Source organism: Brachionichthys hirsutus, chromosome 7 (genome assembly GCF_040956055.1).
Source record: "Brachionichthys hirsutus isolate HB-005 chromosome 7, CSIRO-AGI_Bhir_v1, whole genome shotgun sequence".
In the NCBI taxonomy this organism is placed as follows: Eukaryota; Metazoa; Chordata; class Actinopteri; order Lophiiformes; family Brachionichthyidae; genus Brachionichthys; species Brachionichthys hirsutus.
In genome coordinates this window covers 355,415-378,556 of record NC_090903.1, presented here as the reverse complement: position 1 = coordinate 378,556, position 23,142 = coordinate 355,415, and the positions used below count along the sequence as shown (strand labels likewise).

General features: G+C 46.6%; 1 protein-coding gene across 1 annotated transcript in view; it reads right to left on the bottom strand.

Annotated features, from left to right (window-relative positions):
* fah (fumarylacetoacetate hydrolase (fumarylacetoacetase)) overlaps positions 1 to 21,858 on the bottom strand; it is a 50,284-nt gene extending 28,426 nt beyond the window's left edge. The window contains 10 exon segments of the mRNA XM_068741488.1: positions 5,921 to 6,051; positions 14,246 to 14,369; positions 14,371 to 14,406; positions 14,408 to 14,484; positions 15,480 to 15,577; positions 17,423 to 17,513; positions 17,719 to 17,768; positions 20,285 to 20,406; positions 21,168 to 21,278; positions 21,778 to 21,858. Coding sequence (XP_068597589.1) covers positions 5,921 to 6,051; positions 14,246 to 14,369; positions 14,371 to 14,406; positions 14,408 to 14,484; positions 15,480 to 15,577; positions 17,423 to 17,513; positions 17,719 to 17,768; positions 20,285 to 20,406; positions 21,168 to 21,278; positions 21,778 to 21,858 — 921 coding nt within the window.
* Positions 21,859 to 23,142: the final 1,284 nt, after the last annotated feature.

The window sequence follows — 23,142 nt, the reverse complement described above, 5'->3', positions numbered from 1 at the left end:
TGGACAACCGCCTGTTGCAACGCCGCCAGGAGAGACAGAGCCTCTCCCGACGACCCCGGTCTCCCCCTCGACGGACGCCGTCCCTCCCGGGCCACCCGGCCCCCAGCGAGAGACCACGCCCCAACCCCGTCACCGCACCAGCAGAGGAGCCCATGCAGTTGGGTCGATTCCGGCTGTCCGCCCAGGAGAGGGAGAGACGCCGGCGGAACGGCCGCTCTCTGTACTGTGGGGAGTCCGGGCACTTCCTGGCTGCTTGTCCGAGCCGTCCTGCCCCACCGGACCTACGCCAGTTAGGGGCGACGCCTCGAGTCCGCTCCACCGCCGCCGTGGACCCGCCGGGCCGGACCCACGTCCCAGGTGCAGTGTCCCACGGAGGACAATTGTTCCCCGTCCAAGCTCTCATTGACTGTGGGTCAGACGCTAATTTCATAGACTCTGAATTCTGTCAGCAGTGTTTGATTCCTGTAGAGCCTCTGGAGAAACCGCTTAAGCTGTATGCGTTAGACGGCATTAAGCTCACCCCCGTCTCCAGCCGTACTTCCGCTCTCTCTCTCACGCTAGCCGGGAACCACCATGAACACATCACCCTGTACGTTATTCCCTCACCCGGTGCACCAGTAGTCCTCGGTCTCCCCTGGTTACAGCTCCACAACCCCGTCATAGACTGGTCATCCGTTTCCATCTCGGGCTGGAGTGCCTTTTGTCACACCCACTGACTACGAGCCGCTACACCACCACCCGGCTCCTCACACCCACCCCCCATAGAACCCGCCGATCTGTCTCTGGTCCCCTCCGTGTACCATGACCTCCAGGAGGCGTTCAGTAAGGAACGGGCCTTGACGCTACCACCTCACCGCCCATACGACTGCGCCATAGATCTTATCCCGGGGTCCTCTCTTCCCTCTAGCCGCCTCTACAACCTGTCCCGACCAGAGCGTGAGGCCATGGAGAACTACATCACCGATTCCCTGGCTGCCGGGCTCGTCCGGCCCTCCACGTCCCCGGTCGGGGCAGGTTTTTTCTTCGTCGGTAAGAAGGACGGCTCACTCCGCCCCTGTATCGATTACCGGACCCTGAATGACATCACCGTTAAAAATAAGTATCCGCTCCTAGATTCAGCCTTGACCCCACTCCATCAGGCCACCATCTTCACTACTCTCGACCTGCGTAACGCCTATCACTTGGTCGCGTGCGGGAGGGGGACGAGTGGAAGACGGCGTTCAACACTCCTGTGGGTCACTTTGAGTACTTAGTGATGCCCTTCGGTCTGTCAAATGCACCTGCCGTGTTTCAGGCCTTGATTGATGACGTGCTGCGAGACATGCTGGGCCGCTTTGTCTTTGTCTACCTGGATGATATATTTATCTGTTCACGTGACCCACAGGAGCATACACAACACGTCCGCCTAGTTCTCCGGAGGCTCCTGACTAACCGGCTGTTTGTGAAGGCTGACAAATGCACATTCCACGCACGTTCTGTGAGTTTTCTGGGATTTATTCTGGGGGAGGGATAACTGAGACCTGATCCTGTGAAGATCACCTGGTCACCAGCTGCTCAGACCTCATTCGACCCCTGAAAAGACCCTGACCCCGGACACCATCTTGCTGCCCGCACTGGTCGTGGGTGCGGCCCGGTGGGAGGTTGAAGAGGCCGTCCAGGAGGCCATCCGAGACCTGGAGGTTCCACCGGGCTGTCCCGAGGGCCTCCCTCTTTGTGCCGGAACCCCAGCGTTCTGCCGTCCTGAGCTGGGGCCACGCCTCCAAGGTGGCCTGCCACCCGGGAATCCGAGGCACCCTGCTCCACCTCCAGCGACGTTTCTGGTGGCCAACCATCCGGAGGGACATCCAGGCGTACGTTAACGCCTGCCAGGTGTGCGCCTGCAGCAAAACCCCGAACAACGCTCCGGCCCGGGCTCCTTCGTCCTCTCCCCATCCCTCACCGTCCCTGGTCACACATCTCGCTGGACTTCATCACCGGGCTGCCTCCGTCCCAAGGTAACACAGTCATTCTTACCATCGTCGATAGGTTCTCCAAGTCTGTCCACTTCATCCCGCTAGTCAAGCTTCCAACCTCCCTGGAGACAGCCCAACTGCTCACCCAGCACGTCTTCCGTCTCCACGGGATCCCCGAGGACATCGTATCCGACCGGGGGCCCCAGTTCACCTCACAGACCTGGAGGGCTTTCTGCCAGACGCTGGGGGCCTCCGTCAGCCTATCCTCGGGGTATCACCCCCAGTCCAACGGTCAGACGGAGAGAGTCAACCAGGACCTGGAGGCAGCCCTGCGCTGTGTGACCGGGGACCACCCGGCTTCCTGGGCCGACCACCTTCCCTGGATTGAATACGCCCACAACTCCCTGGTTTGTGCTTCCACGGGGAGGTCCCCTTTCCAGGCGGCCCTGGGCTACCAGCCCCCAACGTTCCCGGCCCAGGAGGGTGAGATCGCGGTGCCCGCGGTCGAGGACCATCTAGAGCGCGCCCACCAGGCCTGGCAACACACCCGGGATGCCCTCCTCCGGACGACGGAGCAGAACCGCCGCCCGGCAGACCGGCCCTGGACTACCAGCCAGGACAGCGGGTGTGGTTGTCCACTCGTGATCTCCCCCTGCAGGCGGTGAGCCGGAAATTGTCCCCCCGTTTCATTGGTCCGTACGAGGTAGAGCGGCTGGTGAACCCGTGTGCCGTCAGGCTTAGGCTACCCCCCTGCCTGCATATCCATCCAGTTTTTCACGTGTCCCTGCTTAAGCCGGTCTCCCACAGTGACCTGTGTCCTCCGGCCGAACCTCCCCCTCCTCCTCGCCTCGTGGACGGCCACCCGGCCTACACGGTCCGCCGTCTCCTGGACGTCCGACGGGGGTTCCAGTACATGGTGGATTGGGAGGGTTACGGCCCGGAGGACCGCTCCTGGATTTCCCACTCCCTGATCCTCGACCCGTCCCTCTTGGACAGCTTCTACAGGGAGTTCCCCGATAAGCCGGGTGGGCCGCCGGGTGGCGGCCATTGAGGGGGGGTACTGTCAGGGTCCCAAACGTACGCCGACTGTGTTTCCGCTTTTTGCCCACCAGATGGCGGCACGGGAGATGGCCTGAGACCGGAGCAGCTGCACCACATCACCCCTGATTACACTGCCTCCATAAAACCCCAGGTCCCACCAGTGCCGGGTACTCGGATATCATCATCTATGCCGTCACCAAGCCCTCCGTCCGCCTATTGCCTTGCCTGCTCCCTGGTCCTCGGTGAATCTCCCGTGCTCCGCCTTGTTTGCTCTGACCTGGTCGTTGATTCCACGGTTGTGTACCTTTCAGTTTTTGCCTCTGGCCCCGCCACCCTTTTTGCCTTTTGTCCTTTTGTTTGGCGGTTCTCCTTAGTTGTACCTTCTCTGTTCTGTTGCTACTTTGTAGGTCCCTTGGTTGTTGCTTTTATTGAAGAGGCCTTAGATGTTTCTGGTTTCTGTTTCCTTTATTTTTGGGTAATAAATTTGGTATTTGTTACTTCCGCCTCTGCCTCCTACTTCCGGGCTCCACCACCTCCTTAATTAAAAACTTTATGACGACGTCACTGAAAATTCCCCCGGAGACGGTAAGTACAATCTGTCTCTATCGCCCCCGTGGTAACCCATCTGATAAATTTATCCATCAGTCAGTGCCACGTCCCACAGGAATTCAAGACGGCGCGGGTTATCCCTCTGTATAAAAAAGGAAACAAATTAGAACCTGGCAACTACCGCCCTGTTTCCATCCTTTGTTCCATCTCAAAGGTTATGGAGAGAATAATCCAGGAGCAAATCAACCGCTACCTCGCCGAGCATAGCCTGCTCTTTGAATTCCAATCGGGCTTCAGAACATCCCACTCCACTGACACATGCCTCATATATCTGACCGACTACATTAAGCGTGAAGTAGACTCGGGCAGATACTGCGGCATGGTCATGCTGGACCTCCAGAAGGCCTTTGACACCGTTAACCATTCAATCCTATTGAATAAACTGGGGGCGATTGGTTTTGATAGCACATCAGTAAACTGGATGAAATCGTACCTTGAGGGACGAGAACAAATGGTAGACATAAACGTAACCTTGTCCTCGTCCCTCCCGGTGAGCTGTGGGGTTCCTCAAGGCAGCATTCTAGGACCGTTACTGTTCCTCCTATACATTAACGACATGAGTGCTGCCTGTAACTGCAAATTGTTCCTGTTTGCTGATGACTCAGCACTCCTGATTTCAGGAGAGGACAAAGTGCAGGTTGAGGAAGCTCTCAGCTCTGAGGTCACCAGAATCCGTACTTGGCTTACCGATAACAAACTGTCACTACATCTTGGTAAAACCGAATCTATTCTTTTTGGGTCAAGACACTCTCTAAGTGAGATAAATGTTGATGATTTCAAGGTCACAGTCGATAATACAGTAATCTCCAGCAAAGAAGAGATTACCTATTTGGGCTGTGTTCTTGACAAATACCTGTCTGGTGATAGTATGGCAACTAAGGTGATCAAAAAAGTCAATCAGAGAACAAGATTTTTGGGCAGAATGTCTGCTTTTGTGAACAGAAGTGCTCTCCGGACTCTTGCTGGAGCCTCGTTCAGCCCCTCTTTGACTATGCTAGCACCTCCTGGTATTCCAACATCAAAATGTCCCTGAAAACCAGGCTCCAAACCTCCCAAAACAAACTGATTGGGCTACTCCTCAATCTGGGGCCCATGACCCACCTTCTTCCTGGACATTTTGCTAGCCTAAAATGGCTCAGGGTAGAAGACAGGGTTAAACAGCTCAAAATGGGATTGGCATTTAAAATAGTCAATGCAGCTCTGCCCTCAGTCCCCTCAATCCCTGCATACCTGACGGAACACCTCCACAGATTTAGTGACACCCACAGCCACAACACTAGAGGGAGCTCAAACAACAACCTGATTACCCCCTCCTACAGGACTAACATGGGTAAATCATCTTTTTACAATACTGCCCCCTAAGGGTGGAACTGTTTGACTCCCGTCCTCAAAACATGCACCTCTTTGGCCTCCTTCAAAACGGCCCTAAAAATACACCTTTTAGGGGGACAGAAACGGAGATAGTCATCACGACTCTCTCCGGATTAAACCCCCCCCCCCCTTTTTCGCCACCTACGTTGCACATATTAATTGCCTTCGTAATTTATTGTAATTTATTGTAATTTATGTAATCTATTGCCATTTGTTGTTATTTTGCATCAGTGGTGTAATTTATTTTAGATTTATTGTTAGTTTGCATCGGTGGTGTAAAATCATTTTATTTTTCTAATGTTACTTTGCATCAATTGAGTTATTGAATATTGGTTTTATTTTTATGTTTTACTTTTTATTATTTTTATTTGTATTGTTAAATTTGTATTGTTAATTGTTGATGATTTATGTACGAAGGACTTTCAACGGAAACAAGACCGCAAGGGCTTTTTTGAAATGCTCCTCTTAGACAGGATGTTTGACTGTACTTGTACTGTAATACATGCTACTGTGTGACTGTACTTGTACTCTAACATTCTATCTAATAAATATATTCATCATCATCATCAATATATGTAGGTGTAGATATATTTGTGTGTATATGTATATATATATATATATGAAATAGTAAAACAAACAATCCAAATCTCACTGGGCTAGTAGGAATGAGTGTATTCCTCTTTTCCCAACTCCCCCCTCACTTCTCCCCCTCCCTCTCACTCACCCCTCCCCTCTTCCCACACACACACCCTCTATGTCTCTCAATTGTCTGTTATATTTGTTTATGTATCAGTGTTCTTGATTCTGCTGTGCGCATATTTAAGACTCTTTATAGACCTCTTGTTTAACAATGGGTGGCAGTTTTCCATTATGCTCCAGGTAAACTACCTAGGGAATTGTAATTCAGACAATATTGGAAACATATGGGTTTCAACTGTAGGTCTTACCTGGGTGGAGTTGGGCTCTACAAATGGAAATAGTGCCTCCATGGGAATGATCCAGGGTGAAATGGTTGTCCCAAAGTTCTTGCCCAGGAAGGGTCCCAGAGGAACATATTCCCAAGCCTGGATATCCCTGGCTGAAAAAATGCATAAATGTATTTGCAAATTGTGGCTCTGTAATTGACCTTTCTGTAAAACACACTCACATGACTTAGTAGACCAATCATGAAGCTACATGTCATGCCTGGGCGACACGTGCATGTGTACTTGTTCGCTTCCTCATACAAATGAACGTAGTGGTGCTTCGATTTGCATGTTATACAAAAGGCAAATTGATAATGGTGAAACATTGCAGTCACAGCTTGCGTTCAAGGTTCAAGCTTACTTTATTTGTACCCATAAGTAGATTTGATTTGCTGCGAGATGAGATAAAACATCCTATTTCCATTCAAACCAGCAAGTATGCATATAAAACTTATAGAACCTGTAAAAGTGCTCAAAGAATATTTCATCAGCCCCAGTAATCAGGATATCATAAAAAGTTTGCAAACCACAATAATAAGAAAAACAACCACTCAAGATTAAGATTAAACCTGATAAAAAAGATGAATGAATGAAATACATAAGGAACCGCAGACTAATGCTTAAAGCTGTTTTTGTACCTCTGAGTTCGGCGCCTTGGCACTAGAAACCTCCGCCCAGAGGCCAGAGACAAAAAGTGACCGTACAGGGGGCGACTTGACCATTTAGCAATTTGATCCAGCGCCTATTTCTGTTTCAGATTATTTTGGCCAAACCATAACACCAAAGAAAAGGACACAACACTCTAAATAAAGGAGTGATAAAACATCGTCAAACTGCTAGCAATGATGGTCCCAAGGTACTTGTGTGATCGCACCTGATCAATGACCTGACCATTAATTAAAGTAACGTCCCGCTGATGAGGTTTCCTCCTAAAGTCTATCTGCATGTCTTTAGTTTTAGCTTTATTCAGCTGTAGGAAGGATTCCTCACACCAGAGGACAAAATCATCAACAACTGGACCGTGGCTGCTCTCATCACCGTCCAGGAGACTAACGATGACCGAGTCAAAAGCATATTTGATGATTTTCCTCTTGTCATGTTTACTTTGACACATGTTTGTATATAAAATATACAATAAGGGGGACAATACACACCCTTGTGGCGAACCAGTCGACGAGCACTTTTGGTCAGACAGTGTCCCGTTCACCCTGACTCTTTGTGTCCTGTTATTTAAAAAGTCGAGAATCCACCCCAGCAAGTTATTACTCAGATGAAACTGTTCACGGAGCCTTCCAATCAGAACGTGAGGCTGGATTGTGTTAAAAGCCGATGAGAAGTCCACAAATAAAAGTCGAGCGTGAGTCCCATTTGAGTCCAAGTGTTTAAAAAGCATATCCAGCAGGGTAACGGTTGCATCCTCGACTCCCCTGCGTGGCCGATAAGCAAACTGAAGGGGATCCAATGCCTGTTGCGTCTGCTTTAAGAGCTCGCTTCTGATCAGTCTCTCAAATGTTTTCATTACGACTGAAGTCAGAGCCACCGGCCGAAAGTCATTTAAAGTCTTAGGGTAGCTTGATTTGGTTATGGGGACCACAACCGCATCCTTCCAGATTTGAGGCACCCTGTGGAACAGTAACAATCTGTTAAAAACATGGTGCAAGACAGGACTCAGCTCACGTGCACAGGACTTGAGCAAACGACCACGAATGTTGTCGGCCCTGGCTTTTGTTGGGTTTAACCATCAAAAGGGCCTTTTTTATATCCTGCAGCTCAATGTTAAGATGCTCAGTGTCTTTACATTTGAGCCTCAGCTTTCGCTTCTCACTGCTGAAGTTGAATGAATCAAAACGGCAATAGAAACCATTCAAATCATTAGCTAGTTCCGTATCAGAGTTAAAACCATCTAAAGAGACTGGTTTTGTGCTCTTCATTTTTAAGACCAGCAACAACTTTCATGCTCATCCAAGCCAAGCCAAGTTTGTTCGCTGCTACCTTACTTTCCAGCTTTGTTTTAAAATTCTGCTTCGCATTAGCAATTTCACCTCTAAGCTCCCTTGTTGCTGCCTGCAGAGCAGACCTCGACCCCTGTTTAAAAGCCACCTTTTTTTCCCTGTGTACAAGACTTGACCGCTTTTGTTGTTGGGATAAATTCTGACACGCTTACAGGGGATAATCATGTCCCTACAGAAGGCCAAGTACGAACAGTTTACATCCACCAACATGTCAAAGCCATCCTCACATGACAGTGAAGACATTCCAATCTGTGCAATTAAAACATTCCTGAAGACAGAGCACAGACTCATCTGACCCAGATCTCGGCCTTCTCTCTCTTCAACACAGATTTATACTAAATCAACACAATTATGGTCTGAAGAGCCCAGGGGAGGAATGCATTCTTTATGGATCCATAGCAGAGATCTCGTGTCTTTTTCTGCCTGGTCGGGCAGAACACATACTGATGAAAGTTTTTCAGCCTTTTCAGAATCACATGATTAAAATCCCAGAGAATAAAGTTCGGCACATCTGGGGAAAGTGACTGCAGCCTCTGTACTACATCAAAGACAGTGCTACCAGCGGACTCTGCGTCTCCTTTTGGGTGAATGTACACCACAGTCAGAAACAGTTGGGGGAACTCACGGGGAAGGTAGGAAGGGTGCATCGACACTGACAGTAGTTCCACATCTGGCGTACATGTGCGCTCTCGGATCGTGACAGATTTACAGAATCGTTCATTAATATAGAGGCATACTCCTCCTCCTTGACGTTTCCCCGTTGTCCTAGCTTGCCAATCCAAATTAAACGGAGTCCTAAAGCCTTCAATACACACGTCTGGATTTGTTGTGCGTGAACCAAGTGTCAGAAAAAGCCAATACACAGCAGTTCTGGAAATCCTTCTGATATCGGCCTCAAGCTTGACGTTCGTCAAGTTTATTCCTCATAGACTGGGCATTTCCCATAATGACAGAAGGTAAAGGGATGCGATTGAGGCTTCTTCATGCGTAAACGCACACCGCCACACTTACCACGCTTCCTCCTCTTTGCGCCATCACTGTTGTAATTGCAACAAGTCAGGCACGGTTTTAGCAACACTTCCCTGGAATATTGCTGTCTCATTGTGGTGACAGCTCCACTTCCCAACCAACTTCCCAGCAAACAAACTGGGAAAGGACAGTCAGCGCGAAATACACAAAAGAGGTCCAACTTAGAAAAGCTTAAGAAATATTGAAAGCCCCAAATGGCAAGTTAAACCACATAAAATACTTTAAAACACTTTAAAAACACAAACAATCAGGACTTCAATCACAACCACAGCCGGTCGCAGCGTGCGCATGCACCCAAACAGCACTCATGGGGCACAGCGTCAACCGGTACCCCGAACGACTGAAAGGAGGGGTACGCTTTATTCAAGGGATGGGAATCGCTGGTCTCCTTCCGATTAGATTCGTATCGCGATACATTTGTCACGATCCGATTCGATTGACTCCCTTTCCAGTCTTGATTCAAGTTCAACATCTGCTAAAGCCACTGTCTCGCACCGGAGCCGATTTTACGTGCGACCTTGTTCTTTTGGTCACTACCCAAAGCTCGTGACCACAGGTGAGGATAGGAAGGGAGAAAAAAAAAAGGAACGGAGATCACCCTCTTCACCGTGGCTGATTGGCCCAGCGTTGGGACTCGGCAGTAATATGTTTTATTAGATAGACGCTGTCTATCTCACCTTTCAAAGTGTTTACCACACACTAAAACCTTTTTGCCCATTTTCGCCGGAACATTACCACCAAAATTAAACTTTATGCAGGGAAAATGCCGTAGAGCGTGGACGGGCAGAACGCAGACACGGGGACGCATGGGGAGTCACGTCACTTGGCTGCTCTCAGCAGCGGCTCGACTCAGAGCCAGATGACGGAGACTCTCACCCGATCTGTAAGGGAGAGTTCAGCCAGCCTACGGAGGAAGCTCATTTCAGCCACTTGTACCCGCGACCTTGTTGTTTCGGTCGATAACCCCAAGAATCTGGGGGTAATCTTTGATTACTGTCCTTTCAGTCCCAGAAAAAGCATATTTCAAGGACTGCGTTCTTTCACCTTCGCAATATTTTAAAAATCAGGCACATATTAACTCGAAAAGATGCAGAAAAAGTTGTCCATGCTTTTGTAACTTCCAGACTGGATTACTGCAACCCCTTACTCTCCGGCTGCCCCAAAAGGTTGATTAAAGGTGACATATTATACTCTTTTTCCACAAGTTTACGCAGTTCTCAGGCACTCAGGCAAATATCTGTGCCAGTCTTTGGTCAAAATAGCAAACAGATGCTTGGGATTCCAGAGACAAATGATAACCATGAGGAGGTAGCTAGGGGGTCAGCTCCAACTAAATACCTAAAGAGGGTGAGGCAAGTTCTCAAGAGTCAGCTGAATGGCAATAATAAGATCCAGGCCATTAACAGCTATGCCCTAGCAGCAGTCAGATACCCCACTGGCATAACATCCTGGCCACTGAAAGAGATACAAGCTACCGATATCCAGCATCGTGAGGCTGTACACGAAGGAGGGAGGCCAATGATTAGTAGGCATCAAAGCCAGGAGGAAATTATATCCCTCAAAGAGTACATCAAGAAAATGGCCCCCAGTGACAACCTGCTAAGTTACTGGTCCCCAAACTACGGCCCGCCTCCACATTTGGCCGGGCCCCCTGAACAATACCAGAGACACAAAAAAATATATATATATATATTATTATTATGTTCCTTTCCATACAACATGACTAGCCAGTGGGGGACCGGGAACAACCACTTGGATAGCTTTAAATCTCAAGTAGTAGGAAGTAGGTGTGAGACATGAGGGACACGCAGTCAATTGAGGCTGCAGGTAGGATTTTTGCCCGGTTTATCGATGACTGTTAATATGACTCTATCACTATCGACCTGCAATGATTACTTGTTAACTCATAGGAGCCGACTGTCAGTGCCGGGCTGTGTGAATGAGAGAGAAAAACGGAATAGCTGAGTCTGTGCTAACAACAGCATTTCTCACGAGATTATGGAGTAGTTAGCTTTAGCCACTGACATTGGTTTCTATGGGTCTGGTTAGCAAGTGTTTTTTTGTTGTGAATGATGTGTTCACTTGTGGCTGGGTTTTATGTTTCCGTTTTCGTTGCGGCACCAGCCAGTCGCCACTTTTTAGTAGAGCTTGCTTTTTGTTTTTTTCTCTCGGCTGTGTACTTTTGTTATATATATTTCGTTGGGCTCCAGCCGCCCTGCCTCCTGTGTGCAGCTTTTTTGTATGACGAATTTATATCAGTAAAAGATAAATTCAACTATTGCACCGTCTCTGTTCTCTGGGGTCTGCTCCTGTTAGTCCGTAACAGAAATAGTCCGACCTATTGATATGGACCCCGCAGAGAACAAACGAATGCGTCAAGCCCTTGCTAGTCAGGGTGTCTCCTAGTCGGGCAGCACGATGCCTCCCTCAGGAGCACAAATGTACGGCCGAGTCGAACAAGTTGCCGGGGCCGCAGCGGGGACGCCTCCTCCTGGGTTCCCTCGCGAGCCGCATCTTCCCACGCCGGTGAGATACGCAGGGGAACCGGTGAAATGCGCGCAGTTTCTGCTGCAATGCTTCTTGGTTTTCGATCACCAGCCAGTGACATACCGCGCCCATAGTGCCAGCCATCCTTGGTTCGTACCCGTTATTTGTGGCTGAAATGCGGAAGGTATTCGACCACTCCGCATTTCAGCCACAGGAGGAGGAGGAGCCAATGCAGCTGGGGAAGACCAGCCTCTCCAGGGTAGAGCGTCAGCATCACCTTCAGCAGCACCTGTGCCTCTACTGTGGTGAACAGGGTCACTACCTCGCCTCCTGCCCCATACGGCCAAGAAGCGCTACTTCGCCAGCCATGGGGCGAGCCCTTAACCGGGCAGCGTCCTCCCTCCACACAGTCATCGGAGTCACGATTCGAGGTACAATCCACTTTCTTCAGGATTCTGTTCCAATGCATGTTCTGATCGACAGTGGATCAGATGATAACTTTATTGACTCGGAACTCTGTACCCAAGCCAGGATCCCTCTAGTGACACTTACTAGTTCCATGGACGTCCTGGCGTTGGATGGGAAGGGCCTATCCAAGGTCACACACCGCACGGCCCCTGTCTCCCTCCAGTTGTCAGGGAACCACATTGAGGTCCTTCCCTTTTATGTTTTCTCGTCACCCTCTGCTACGTTGGTGCTCGGACTCCCCTGGCTTAAATTACACAATCCCCACATAGACTGGTCCACCGGGTCAGTAGCCAATTGGAGTGTTTATTGTCACTCGCACTGTCTCCGGTCAGCTATCCCTCACTCTGGTCAGACTCCGCCATCCACTACGCCACCGTCCGATTAATGCAATGGTGTATCATGTCCTCCGTGAGGCCTTTAGCAAGACCCGCGCTCTGTCACTACCACCGCACCGACCTTATGATTGCGCTATTGATCTGCTCCCTGGCTCACCTCTCCCTTCTCCAAGCCAGAGGGAGGCCATGGAGCAATACATAACCGACTCTGTAGCATTAGGTATCATCCGTCCGTCCTCCTCTCCGGTCGGGGCAGGGTTTTTCTTCGTTGAGAAGAAGGACAAGCGCTTGCGCCCCTGCATTGATTACCGTGGCCTTAACAATATCACCGTGTGCAACAAATACCCCCTTACTCTCATAGATTTGGCATTTGGGTCACTCAGTCAAGCCACCATTTTCACCAAGCTAGACCTCCACAATGCGTATCACCTTGTCCGTATCCGCAAAGGGCACGAGTGGAAGACGGCTTTCAACACACCCCTCGGCCATTTTGAATATTTAGTGATACGTTTGCACCAGCAGTTTTCCGAGCCTTAGTGATCGACGTGCTACGAGATATGCTAAATCGGTTTGTTTTTGTATACCTCGACGACATTTTAGTCTTCTCCCACAACCTGGACCTGGATCAACCTTATCGATCCAGGACCTGAGACGTATTGAGGCAATCACCACCAGCCCTCATAACCGCTGTTCCCCATCGTACTATTGTGTGGTTTTCGTCCCGCGGTGTGGAACGTCCCTCTGCCACTCCCCATCTCTGATTCTCGCCTCGCCCTTGCTGACCACAGCTGGTTCATTCGCCCAGGTTGTGTGTAGTGTTTTTTTGTTGTAAATGAATTGTTCACTTGTGGCTGGGTTTTAGGTTTCCATTTTCGTTGCGGCACCAGCCAGTTGCCACTTTTTAGTAGAGCTTGCTTTTTGGGTTTTTTCTCTCGGCTGTGTATTTTTGTTATATTTCGTTGGGCTCCAGCTGCCCCGCATCCTGTGTTGTTGTTTTTTTTGTATTGTTTGACGAATTTATATCAGTAAAAGATAAATTCACCTATCACACCGTCTCTGTTCTCTGTTCTCTGGGGTCCGCTCACGTTAGTCCGTAACAGATCACATACGACCAGTAAGTTAATGTTCCATGGGCTTTTTTTCTGTGATGAACCCGGAAAGGGTTATTTGGTTGTGTGACTGCCTGGAAGGCAATAAATGTACAAAGTACAAAGTTTCATGTACAAACTGACCACGGCTCTCCATGAGAGAAGGGAAGAGTTATGTGGCCCTCACAGGAAAGAGTTTGGGGACCCCTGTGCTAAGTGAATGTCTCAGGCAACAGAACCCCAGTAAGGAGGAGGAGCCAGAGGGGCTATCATGGAAGGACAAGCCCCTGCATGGCATGAACCACCGACAAACTGAAGCTGTAGCCGACATGGGAAAAACCTACCAGTGGCTGGAAAAGGCAGGAATGAAAGGCAGGACTAAGGTACTAATGATGGCAGCACAAGAACAGGCCCTAAACACAAGATCAATAGAGACCGGGGTGGACCACACCAGACAGGACCTCAGGTGCAGGCTGTGCAAAGAAGCCCCTGAGACAGTGCAGCACATCACAGCAGGGGGTAAGATGCTGGCAGGCAAGGCATGCATGGAACAACATAACCAGGTATAACTAGTATGTTTTTACCACGTCACCATCAGGAAGAAAGAACACAAAAACCTAGAGAACTCCACTCTCTCCCACCACCAATTTCATCATTCAATGAGTCACAGAAGTTTAATTGATATGTCCATCAGTCCTGCATGTTATTAGTTGCTTTTAAATAAATTGTGTCTTGTTTAATTCAAAATTCTATTAATTTTACCTTCCTAAAAACCATCTACAAAGCACAAACAACAAAGAGAATTTAATTCAATTCAATTCAATTCAGTTTTATTTATATAGCGCCAGATCACAACACAATGTTAGTGTATTGTGCAGAGGCTCTTACCGCTCCAGTCATTCATGAGTACCATGCCAAAAATATGTTCTTCGGTTTTGCTGATGGGAATGGGTTGTCCAAGCTGAGTTTTTCCTCCAACAAAGAAGGCCTAATCAAAGCGAGAAAGAAATCGGTAATTGTGATGCACAGTCAAACAATATAAATGGAGATTAAATAATAAAATAATATAATAACCATCTCCAGCTCAATATCCAGCTGGTTAGAAGGACCAAACACTGGCGGTTGTGCTAAGAGAAAAGAAAAAGAAAGCATGGTGGAAAAAGTGGTGAACATTGTGCAACAGTAACACTATAAAATTATTGAAGAAAAGTGCAAATAGCATAAATAGAACTAGTTTACAAATGTTGAAACTAAACATGAAAGTAATAATTTTCCCTTGCCAGCAAGTCTAAAGTTTAAACCATCTAATTAATTTGAAACATGTTGGAAGTCTTCATATTTTGCGTAATGGAATATGGCATTTGAAAGACACGAGGTTATGAGACCAATGTAGTGAGCTCTTTGACTTTGCCATATCATAGTTATAGATGTTCAGGGCTGTGTTCGTCAGTATTACCATTCATTCATTCATTCATTTTCCAACCGCTTTGTCCGTTATCTGGTTACTGGCCAAGCTGGAGCCTATCTCAGCAGTCAATGGGCGAGAGGCGGGGTAAACCCTGGACAAGCTGCCAGTTAATTCAGGCCATCAATATTGGCATAATACACCCAATTGACAAACCAAACTATCAGTAATAAAGGTGTGTAAGCAAACGGGAAAGGGAAAATAATATGTCAAATAACAAGATATTGTTTTTTCTGTTGCATAAAACAGATCTGTCAATTCTTAAAAGTGTTGGATTAAAAATCTGTCTCCTCCTACTTGTCCTTGTGTCTGTCTCATGTCATTCTGTCGTTATATATCTGTTTCCATCTCTCACTCTCAACACAACCAGTCAAGATAGATGGCGCCCAGTCGTCTCAGGTTCTGTTCAAAGTTTCAGCCTGTTAATGAGAAGCTTTTCCTTGGTTCTGTCTTTACCTGCAGGCCGTTCCCTGCTCCATCTCGAAAGTGCCTTGAGATAACTTTGTTATAGAAATACAATGAACTGAAATTAATAAAATAGGAATGCAAAATCTATTGTGTTTCTTTTTGAATATGTGTTTGCAATAATTGAACTGAGTTCAGCCTTTTGAATGAAAACAAATAAATTATGTAAACTGGAGCATGTAGCAATCTTACTCTGGTCAGGTCTCATCTGGCCAGAGGGGCGGTAAATGGGGGTCCCAGAAACAACCACTGATGATGCTCTACCATGGTATCCCACTGGAAGCCTCAACCTGCACAACATGATACTCATGTTAACACGACAGTTACCACAGAAAATGTGAGATGGAAAGGCTTTAAATATTTCAGTGAAGGATTTTTTCACTCGGTTTTGATGTATTTTGTCAAAGAACGGTGGAATAAAGCATCAGCTGCAACGTGGTACAGGAGTCAGAAAATAACGGAGTTACGGGACTAACTTCAACTGAATATCAGCCCCACTGAAATATATGGACACTGTTCTAATCAACCAGGATAAGCATCACTTTTTATTATTTCTGTTAAGCGTATTTAACTAGAAAACGACAATCAGAGATTGCAGACTCCGCCTCCAAAAGACTATTGGATCTTGTGAGACAGTAAACAGGGCTTCCGGATCAGAGGGGCCAAACCTGCTCTAGCTTGCTGCTCCGGAACGTACTACAAGACTCCTTCTGGACTCTTTTTCCCATCATGCCATTCGTGCCCCTCCCTCTTAAAGTGACAGTTTACAGCACAGGCACAATTCCAGATGTAAAAATAATTGTAGAATCTGGATCCAGATCCGAATCAATGCCATTCTCGGGGAGGACCGGGCCACGGACAGAACCTTGCTTGTGTAAAAATTTCAAGTCAATTGGGTTACTAGTTTTTGAGTTATGGGCGCGGACAGACAAACAAACAGACTAACGGACCCAATTGCAATACCCTCGCCTCCCCTTCGGCGGGGGTAACAATAACTGTACTTAGATCTCTTTATAGGGAGCTAACGTAAGCCTAAAGCTACGGTAGTATAAATTAAACTCTATTGGGAAGGGGCTCTCCTTCAAGGACCTCCCGCTGCAGGCGGTCTGCAGAAAGCTGGCTCCTCGGTACATTGGCCCTTACGAGGTGGAACGCATTTTTAACCCCAGCGCCGTCCGCCTCAAGCTGCCGCCCGTGCTGAATGTACAGGAGGAGCCAACTGCCCTGGGTGGAATACGCTCACAATTCCTTGGTGAGCCCTGCTACGGGGGTATCACCGTTCCAGTCACTATGATTCTCTATATTACTTTAGTAGGTGTTCATTACTGCATAGATGACGGGTTTTAATTTATTTATGTTCTTCACTTCACTGGATTCTACAGGTCTTGTTCTCCTACAGCTTGATCCAGAGCAGACATTTCTCATAGTTGTTTATTGGTTTAGTGAAGTGAATAACCCGGACAACTCCTTCCAGTTGATCGAGGTACCGGTCGTCATGGTTACATAAGCCGTGACTGCAATGTTTCGCCATTTTCGATGACTTTTCTGCCTTTGTATAACATGCAAACCGAAGCACCGCTAGGTTTTTTGTCTGAGGAAGTGAACCTGTACACATGCACATGTAGCCCAGAGATTACGTGTAGCGTTTTTGCAACGTATCACGTGGCCAAGAAAATTCACAGGCGAATGTTACATTGTAGAAAATCCGGTCGCTTTTTAGACACTAATAATCGATACAACAGAAATGTTATAAATTAGTTATTCTTTCTGTGCGGCCCGGTAACAAATGGCTCACGGGCCGGTGGTTGGGGACCACGGTACCAAGTAATGTGGGCGTATTTTACGGAAAGGTCAATTCCCAAAACTCGTCCCTGTTGACTCTTTCTTTGGATTTTACAGCCAAGAAAATGAGTCTAGTTATCATTTTTTTAAAACAGAGAGCATTGTGTCAGACTTTGGTGCCATTTTAACATTCTTCCCTTGATAGCCTGATAAAAAAAAAGAGAGAACTTGAAGGAATTAGTTTAAGGTTGTCTTTCAATATTTGTTACAACTTTGTTTGTGCATCATTCATTAGGCCTTTTTAAAACTATATCAACAGCTGGAGTTCACTGCTGGTTTGATTTATAATTTACCAATTTGGCATCAGTGCATTCTCCTTCCCTCGGAACATGATCCCAACGTTGGTGGCATGATCTTTGGAGGAGTAGAAGTCAGTGTAATCACCTTTGAAATGCAGAGACGAGAAGCAGGCTGAAACATTCACATCAATACCAAGCATATTTTATTAGTATCAACACAAATCTAACCTTTGCAGATCCCAAGGTAGCACCCTAATGGATGTATTCCTTTAATCAACAAAAGGGACTGAACCCCCCCCCCCCCCAAAAAAAAAACAGCTCTAGAAACAAATGTTTTAAACCACACTTACCTATTTCTGCAGGTAGGTACATGGTGGCAGCATTCTGATTAACAAATGCTCTGCAACAACAAGGGAAAGAAAAAATCTCATTTTTCTTTCGGCTTGACCCTTCAGGGGTCACCACAGCAAATCAATATTTATCACGTCAACCTGTCCTCATACCTGTCAACTTATAAGGTTTCACCGTATTTTCGACAGGGAAAATCTGATTTTTGAGCAACACGGCGTACTGTGGAAACTAGTAAGGGGAAAACCAGTCAATAAGCGGATATTAAAACTAAAGCAGGGATTCAGAAAATACCGGGGCAAAATGAAAGCCATGAACGGAAATGGTAGCAGACGGACATGTCACCGCTACACACATGCTTAGAAGCATTTATGCCGGAGAGAGAGTCGGCAAAAATGTAAAGCGATTCTAGACATATGCAAATTGTGGCACATGAGGTCGTTAATGCAGGTGAGTACTCAAATAGTGTGGACAGTTTAAGTCGAAATGAAAACTGTGATTGTACATGCCACAGTGTTATTGCAGTATCAATTGGAAAAATGCAATTTCTCTGAAAAAGATGAAGAAAAGGACCCGTCATGCATAGCAACCGTGTCTAATTTGTGCACGCAGAGAGAACATCATGGACCAGAAGACGAGATGGGACAGGGAATGTCACTCACGTGTCCCATGTTTCTACTCTATTCTGGTGATTTTCAGTCCTGATTAACCCAAAACAGCAAAACAAACCATCCAGTCAGTCCTTCGTAGTTTGGTAGGTCCGTAATCACCTCCTGAAAGATTCAAGATTCTTTATTGTCGTTATGCTAACATAACGAAATGCAAGAAATCCCTCAGGCCTTGACGTCAAGTACGGGAATGTCTGTTAGAGACAGAAATGAGGGACGCTGTCCTGCAGCATCTGTTTGAGACAGACATGAGGGACGCTGTCCTGCAGCATCTGTTTGAGACAGACATGAGGGACGCTGTCCTGCAGCATGTTTGAGACAGAAATGAGGGACGCTGTCCTGCAGCATCTGTGTGAGACAGAAATGAGGGACGCTGTCCTGCAGCATCTGTTTGAGACAGAAATGAGGGACGCTGTCCTGCAGCATCTGTTTGAGACAGAAATGAGGGACGCTGTCCTGCAGCATCTGTTTGAGACGGAAACGAGGGACGCTGTCCTGCAGCATCTGTTTGAGACAGGAATGAGGGACGCTGTCCTGCAGCATCTGTTTGAGACAGGAATGAGGGACGCTGTCCTGCAGCATCTGTTTGAGACAGGAATGAGGGACGCTGTCCTGCAGCATCTGTTTGAGACAGAAATGAGGGACGCTGTCCTGCAGCATCTGTGAGACAGGAATGAGGGACGCTGTCCTGCGTTAACTTGTGCAAAAAGGGTAGAATATGGGACCTTTAAGGAACGGGATAAGTTCTTCGGCCCAGTCCACTGTGGACCAGTCATTGTCCTCATGCATTTCCAAACCTCTTTGGTATTCTTTTGCTGGAGTTTCCTGTTCGGCTTCTTCCCTTCGTCCCCTTTGGCCTCTGGAGGTGTGACTGAATAGTTTTCAACTGCTCCTTGTTGCCAGCTCTAAAAGATGCCGTCTTTCATTTAAAATAGCTTTAATGTACTTTGTTACCCAGGGCTTTTTGTTTGGGTAACATTGAGCAGTATTGATACATTGATACATTGATCGGATGCGACGTCCTCCCCATGTGGATCATCCTGTGAGTGATTGAAACAGTTCTAGAGCGTCTTACTTCCTCCATTCATTCCTCTCGAGGAGACGGAAGTCTGGGATTACCTGCTTGATGTGGCCATATGTAGTCTCTCTCCATGCCACTGTGGGGCGCTATGCCGTTGTGTAGGTTCGCCCCTCAATGGGCGGCATATCCTCCCCCCTTGTAGCTGCAGGTCGTGTTCCTACGCGTTCACGCGCCGCCCTCGCGTATGATTAGCGCGATGCACGCCGGTGACGTCAGTGTTTGATCGGCTCTGCAGCTGATCGGTGGTAGAGCTGAGGGCGGGCTGGCCTGCTCGTCTGACCCCCGGGGAGGTCGAGCGGCGGAGGTGTTGCCAGTGAGGTTGTTATTTCTGGAAGGTGGGATTTTATTTTACAGCCTGGTTTCACGTCGAGCTCGTGGCGGCGATATAATTTAGATTATTGTTTTCTTATTTTTCCAAAGGTTGGCGAGGCGTGGGCCGTTCAGCCACTGCCCTCCTCCAATGGCGGCTGCTGCTTTCGGTGGAAACTCCTTGATTTCTTGTTGTTTTTGCTGCCCGTTATATTTAATCACGGTGTTTATAATTGTTGTTAAACCGATACCAATTTGTCAATCTGTGTGAGAATAAACTGTGTGAACCGGACCTGCTCTCTGCCCGTGTGGAGTGAATTGAACCTGTGTCCCTGGAGTAGGGATACACACACCAGTATAATTCAGGAGAGATAAATTCCTCCTAAATAATTCCCAGGAGTTAAATTCCCTGGGTGGCGTTGCAACCAAAGCGCTCCACCACCCTGTCACATTCGGCTGATCTGATGTGCTACAAGTCATTGTGTATTTGCAAGCCTCAGACAAACTAACCTGCTCCGGAGGCTGACGTCATCTCTCAGCATGCTCTCACCGGCTGAAAGCAACGTCTGCAAGGCCCTCCTGGTCTCAGTCCAAGCGGCACGGCCGAGAGCCATGAAGGCATTCAGTGTGGGCTTACAGGGAGACAGACGGTCGTTAAACGTCACACAGAACTGTTTCAGCTAAAAAAAACATGAGCTCTGGTCGGATACTCACCTGAGCATGCACTCACTTGATACACATTATAAATATGATTTAAAGTGAACCCATTGTGAAGCTAGAAGAGCTAAGAACCTGCACAGAACGCTCAAGCTCCCGGGCTTGGGTAGAGGACCCGAACTTGAAGGAGACACCGTACCGCCCATTATATAATATATATATATTTGTACTTTATGCAATTATGCTTTCAACAAATAACAATGTACTTCACCCTAACCCTTGCATCAATGGAGTAATTTAATATTGGTTTTATCTTTATTGTTAAATGTCGATGATTTATGTACGAAGGACTTTCAACAGAAACAAAACCGCAAGAAATGCTCCTCTTAGACAGGATGTTTGACTGTACTTGTACTGTAATACATGCTACTGTGTGACTGTACTTGTACTGTAATACATGCTACTGTGTGACTGTACTCGTACTGTAATACATGCTACTGTGTGACTGTACTTGTACTGTAATACATGCTACTGTGTGACTGTACTTGTACTGTAATACATGCTACTGTGTGACTGTACTCGTACTGTAATACATGCTACTGTGTGACTGTACTCGTACTGTAATACATGCTACTGTGTGACTGTACTTGTACTGTAATACATGCTACTGTGTGACTGTACTCGTACTGTAACACATGCTACCTTTTCCCTGGTGATTATTGGGGATGAAACATACCTGCTCAAATACTTCCTGGTGTTTCCACATCAGCGGCCCTTGAAACAAATGCTTTATCACACTGACATCCAGGATCTGGTCTCCGATGGCAACACCGATGCGACGCTTGATCTAAAGAAACAATGACATTCTGCTATCAGCACATTTGATACGTCACGCTTCCACTTTATTTTTTATGTGGCTCTAAAAACATTTTAAAAAAACGTTTTTGTTTTTTTACGTTTTATCCAGCAAGCCACAAGTTGACCTGTGACATACTGACATGCAAATACTCAAGAGCAAATATAATAGTGATACTTGTTTTTTAAATTGCAATTAGAAAATAATCAGTCATTTTCTGTGTGTTGCAATTTATGAATCCTGCCTTGGGTGGGGGTTGCATAGACAGTGCACTTTGACCTTCTGGTGAAAAGTGTAAAAGTCACATGCTGTTTGAAATGCTGCATCATTCAAATGAAGCACAGGAACTCCCAATGAGTTAACCTTTTATCATTTAGACGTTAGACCAATTCATTTTAAAGGCTTGATTTGAAAATGATGATCAATGTCCTCAGTGTGTTTGACTTTACCCCACTGTAAACCCAAAATAAAAGAATGTTAATCCACTTACATTGTCAGGTGTGGAAAAAATTCCATAAGGAAGGTTGTGGAAGGAGAAATCCGACATTGCATCTACCTTTATGAAAGACATCGTCTTTTGGTAGTGATCAATAACCGTACTGAGGTACTGAGTGTCGGAGCAGCGGTCGTCACGTCCAGATGTGTGAGTTTGGACAGGCCTGCCTCCCACTGCACAGCCAATCACAAAGCTGCCTTTGATGTACACCCTCACCCGGAGCCCTGAAACCTGATGCAAAGCACCCTGTTAATGACTAAGCAACGTTCCAGACCAGCCTAGCTAATGATTAGTCTCACTCGTCAATATATGTTCAAATTCAAAAATGCTTCATGCAGAGCTTTTTATCGAGTGAAATAATTAAAGGATGGAGAATTACATTAGTTACAGACAGACATGTAGCAAAGTGGCGCATTAATAAGGAGTAATGTGTTAAATAATAGGTTTTAAAATATATTTAATGAAAATAAGTATGTTTAGTCTGAAACAGTACAAAAAGTAGGAAGGGAAACAAAATTAGAATCTGTGTCTGTAATTGAGTAAAAATAAACTTGAAAATACTTCAGTCATTAACCAGTAACCAAATGCTGATGGGCAAAAGAAAATATTCATATGTTACTATTTATTTAATAGTACTGAGTCCATCGCTGCCTGTGGTTTTTACCTTTTTGTATAGGTAGTGAGAACAGTTATCAAAGCTGCTCATTCGTCTCTGCTATCAGCTTGGACATAAGTGTGTTTAATGGATGTACCAATGGAAACAGATGTATCTATTTCCATACGTTGATATAATGAAGGAGCCTTGAACAGAAAGTTTTACATTTCAAAGTTTCCAGGTGGAAATGGAGACAACAAAATTGTGTGCAATGATCTGTTTTATTCTTTTCACCAAAACATTGGTCTAAAAAAATCCTCTTCTCTAACATAATGTCCATTCGAGGAAGGAGTCTCCTTCGAGAAGGATACCAAATGTAGGAAACATCTTAGGTACTGTTTGTTGGAGTTTAAGAGGAGCAGTAAAAATAGTTGAATATTTCAGCACTTTCTGCAGCAGAAGTGACAGGAAAGCCTCCTTCTGGTTTTCCATGTTTCTCTACGCAGTGAGAAACGGTAGAACCCCCCCCCCCCCCCCCCCCCTGCTGTTTAACATTGAGCTGAATGTTTTACTTTCTTGGTAGAGTTAACAATTCTCCCGTCAGCAAACCTGAATGATCTCACACTCATTGACTTTCATTTTCAATAACTCACTCTGTTAGTCCATTGACAAAATCATCAAAGACATTTTTCTGTCAATCACGGCCAATCCGAAGTATCCCACCTTAAAGATCTGTGTCAGACGATGACTCTTTTGAATCAGAA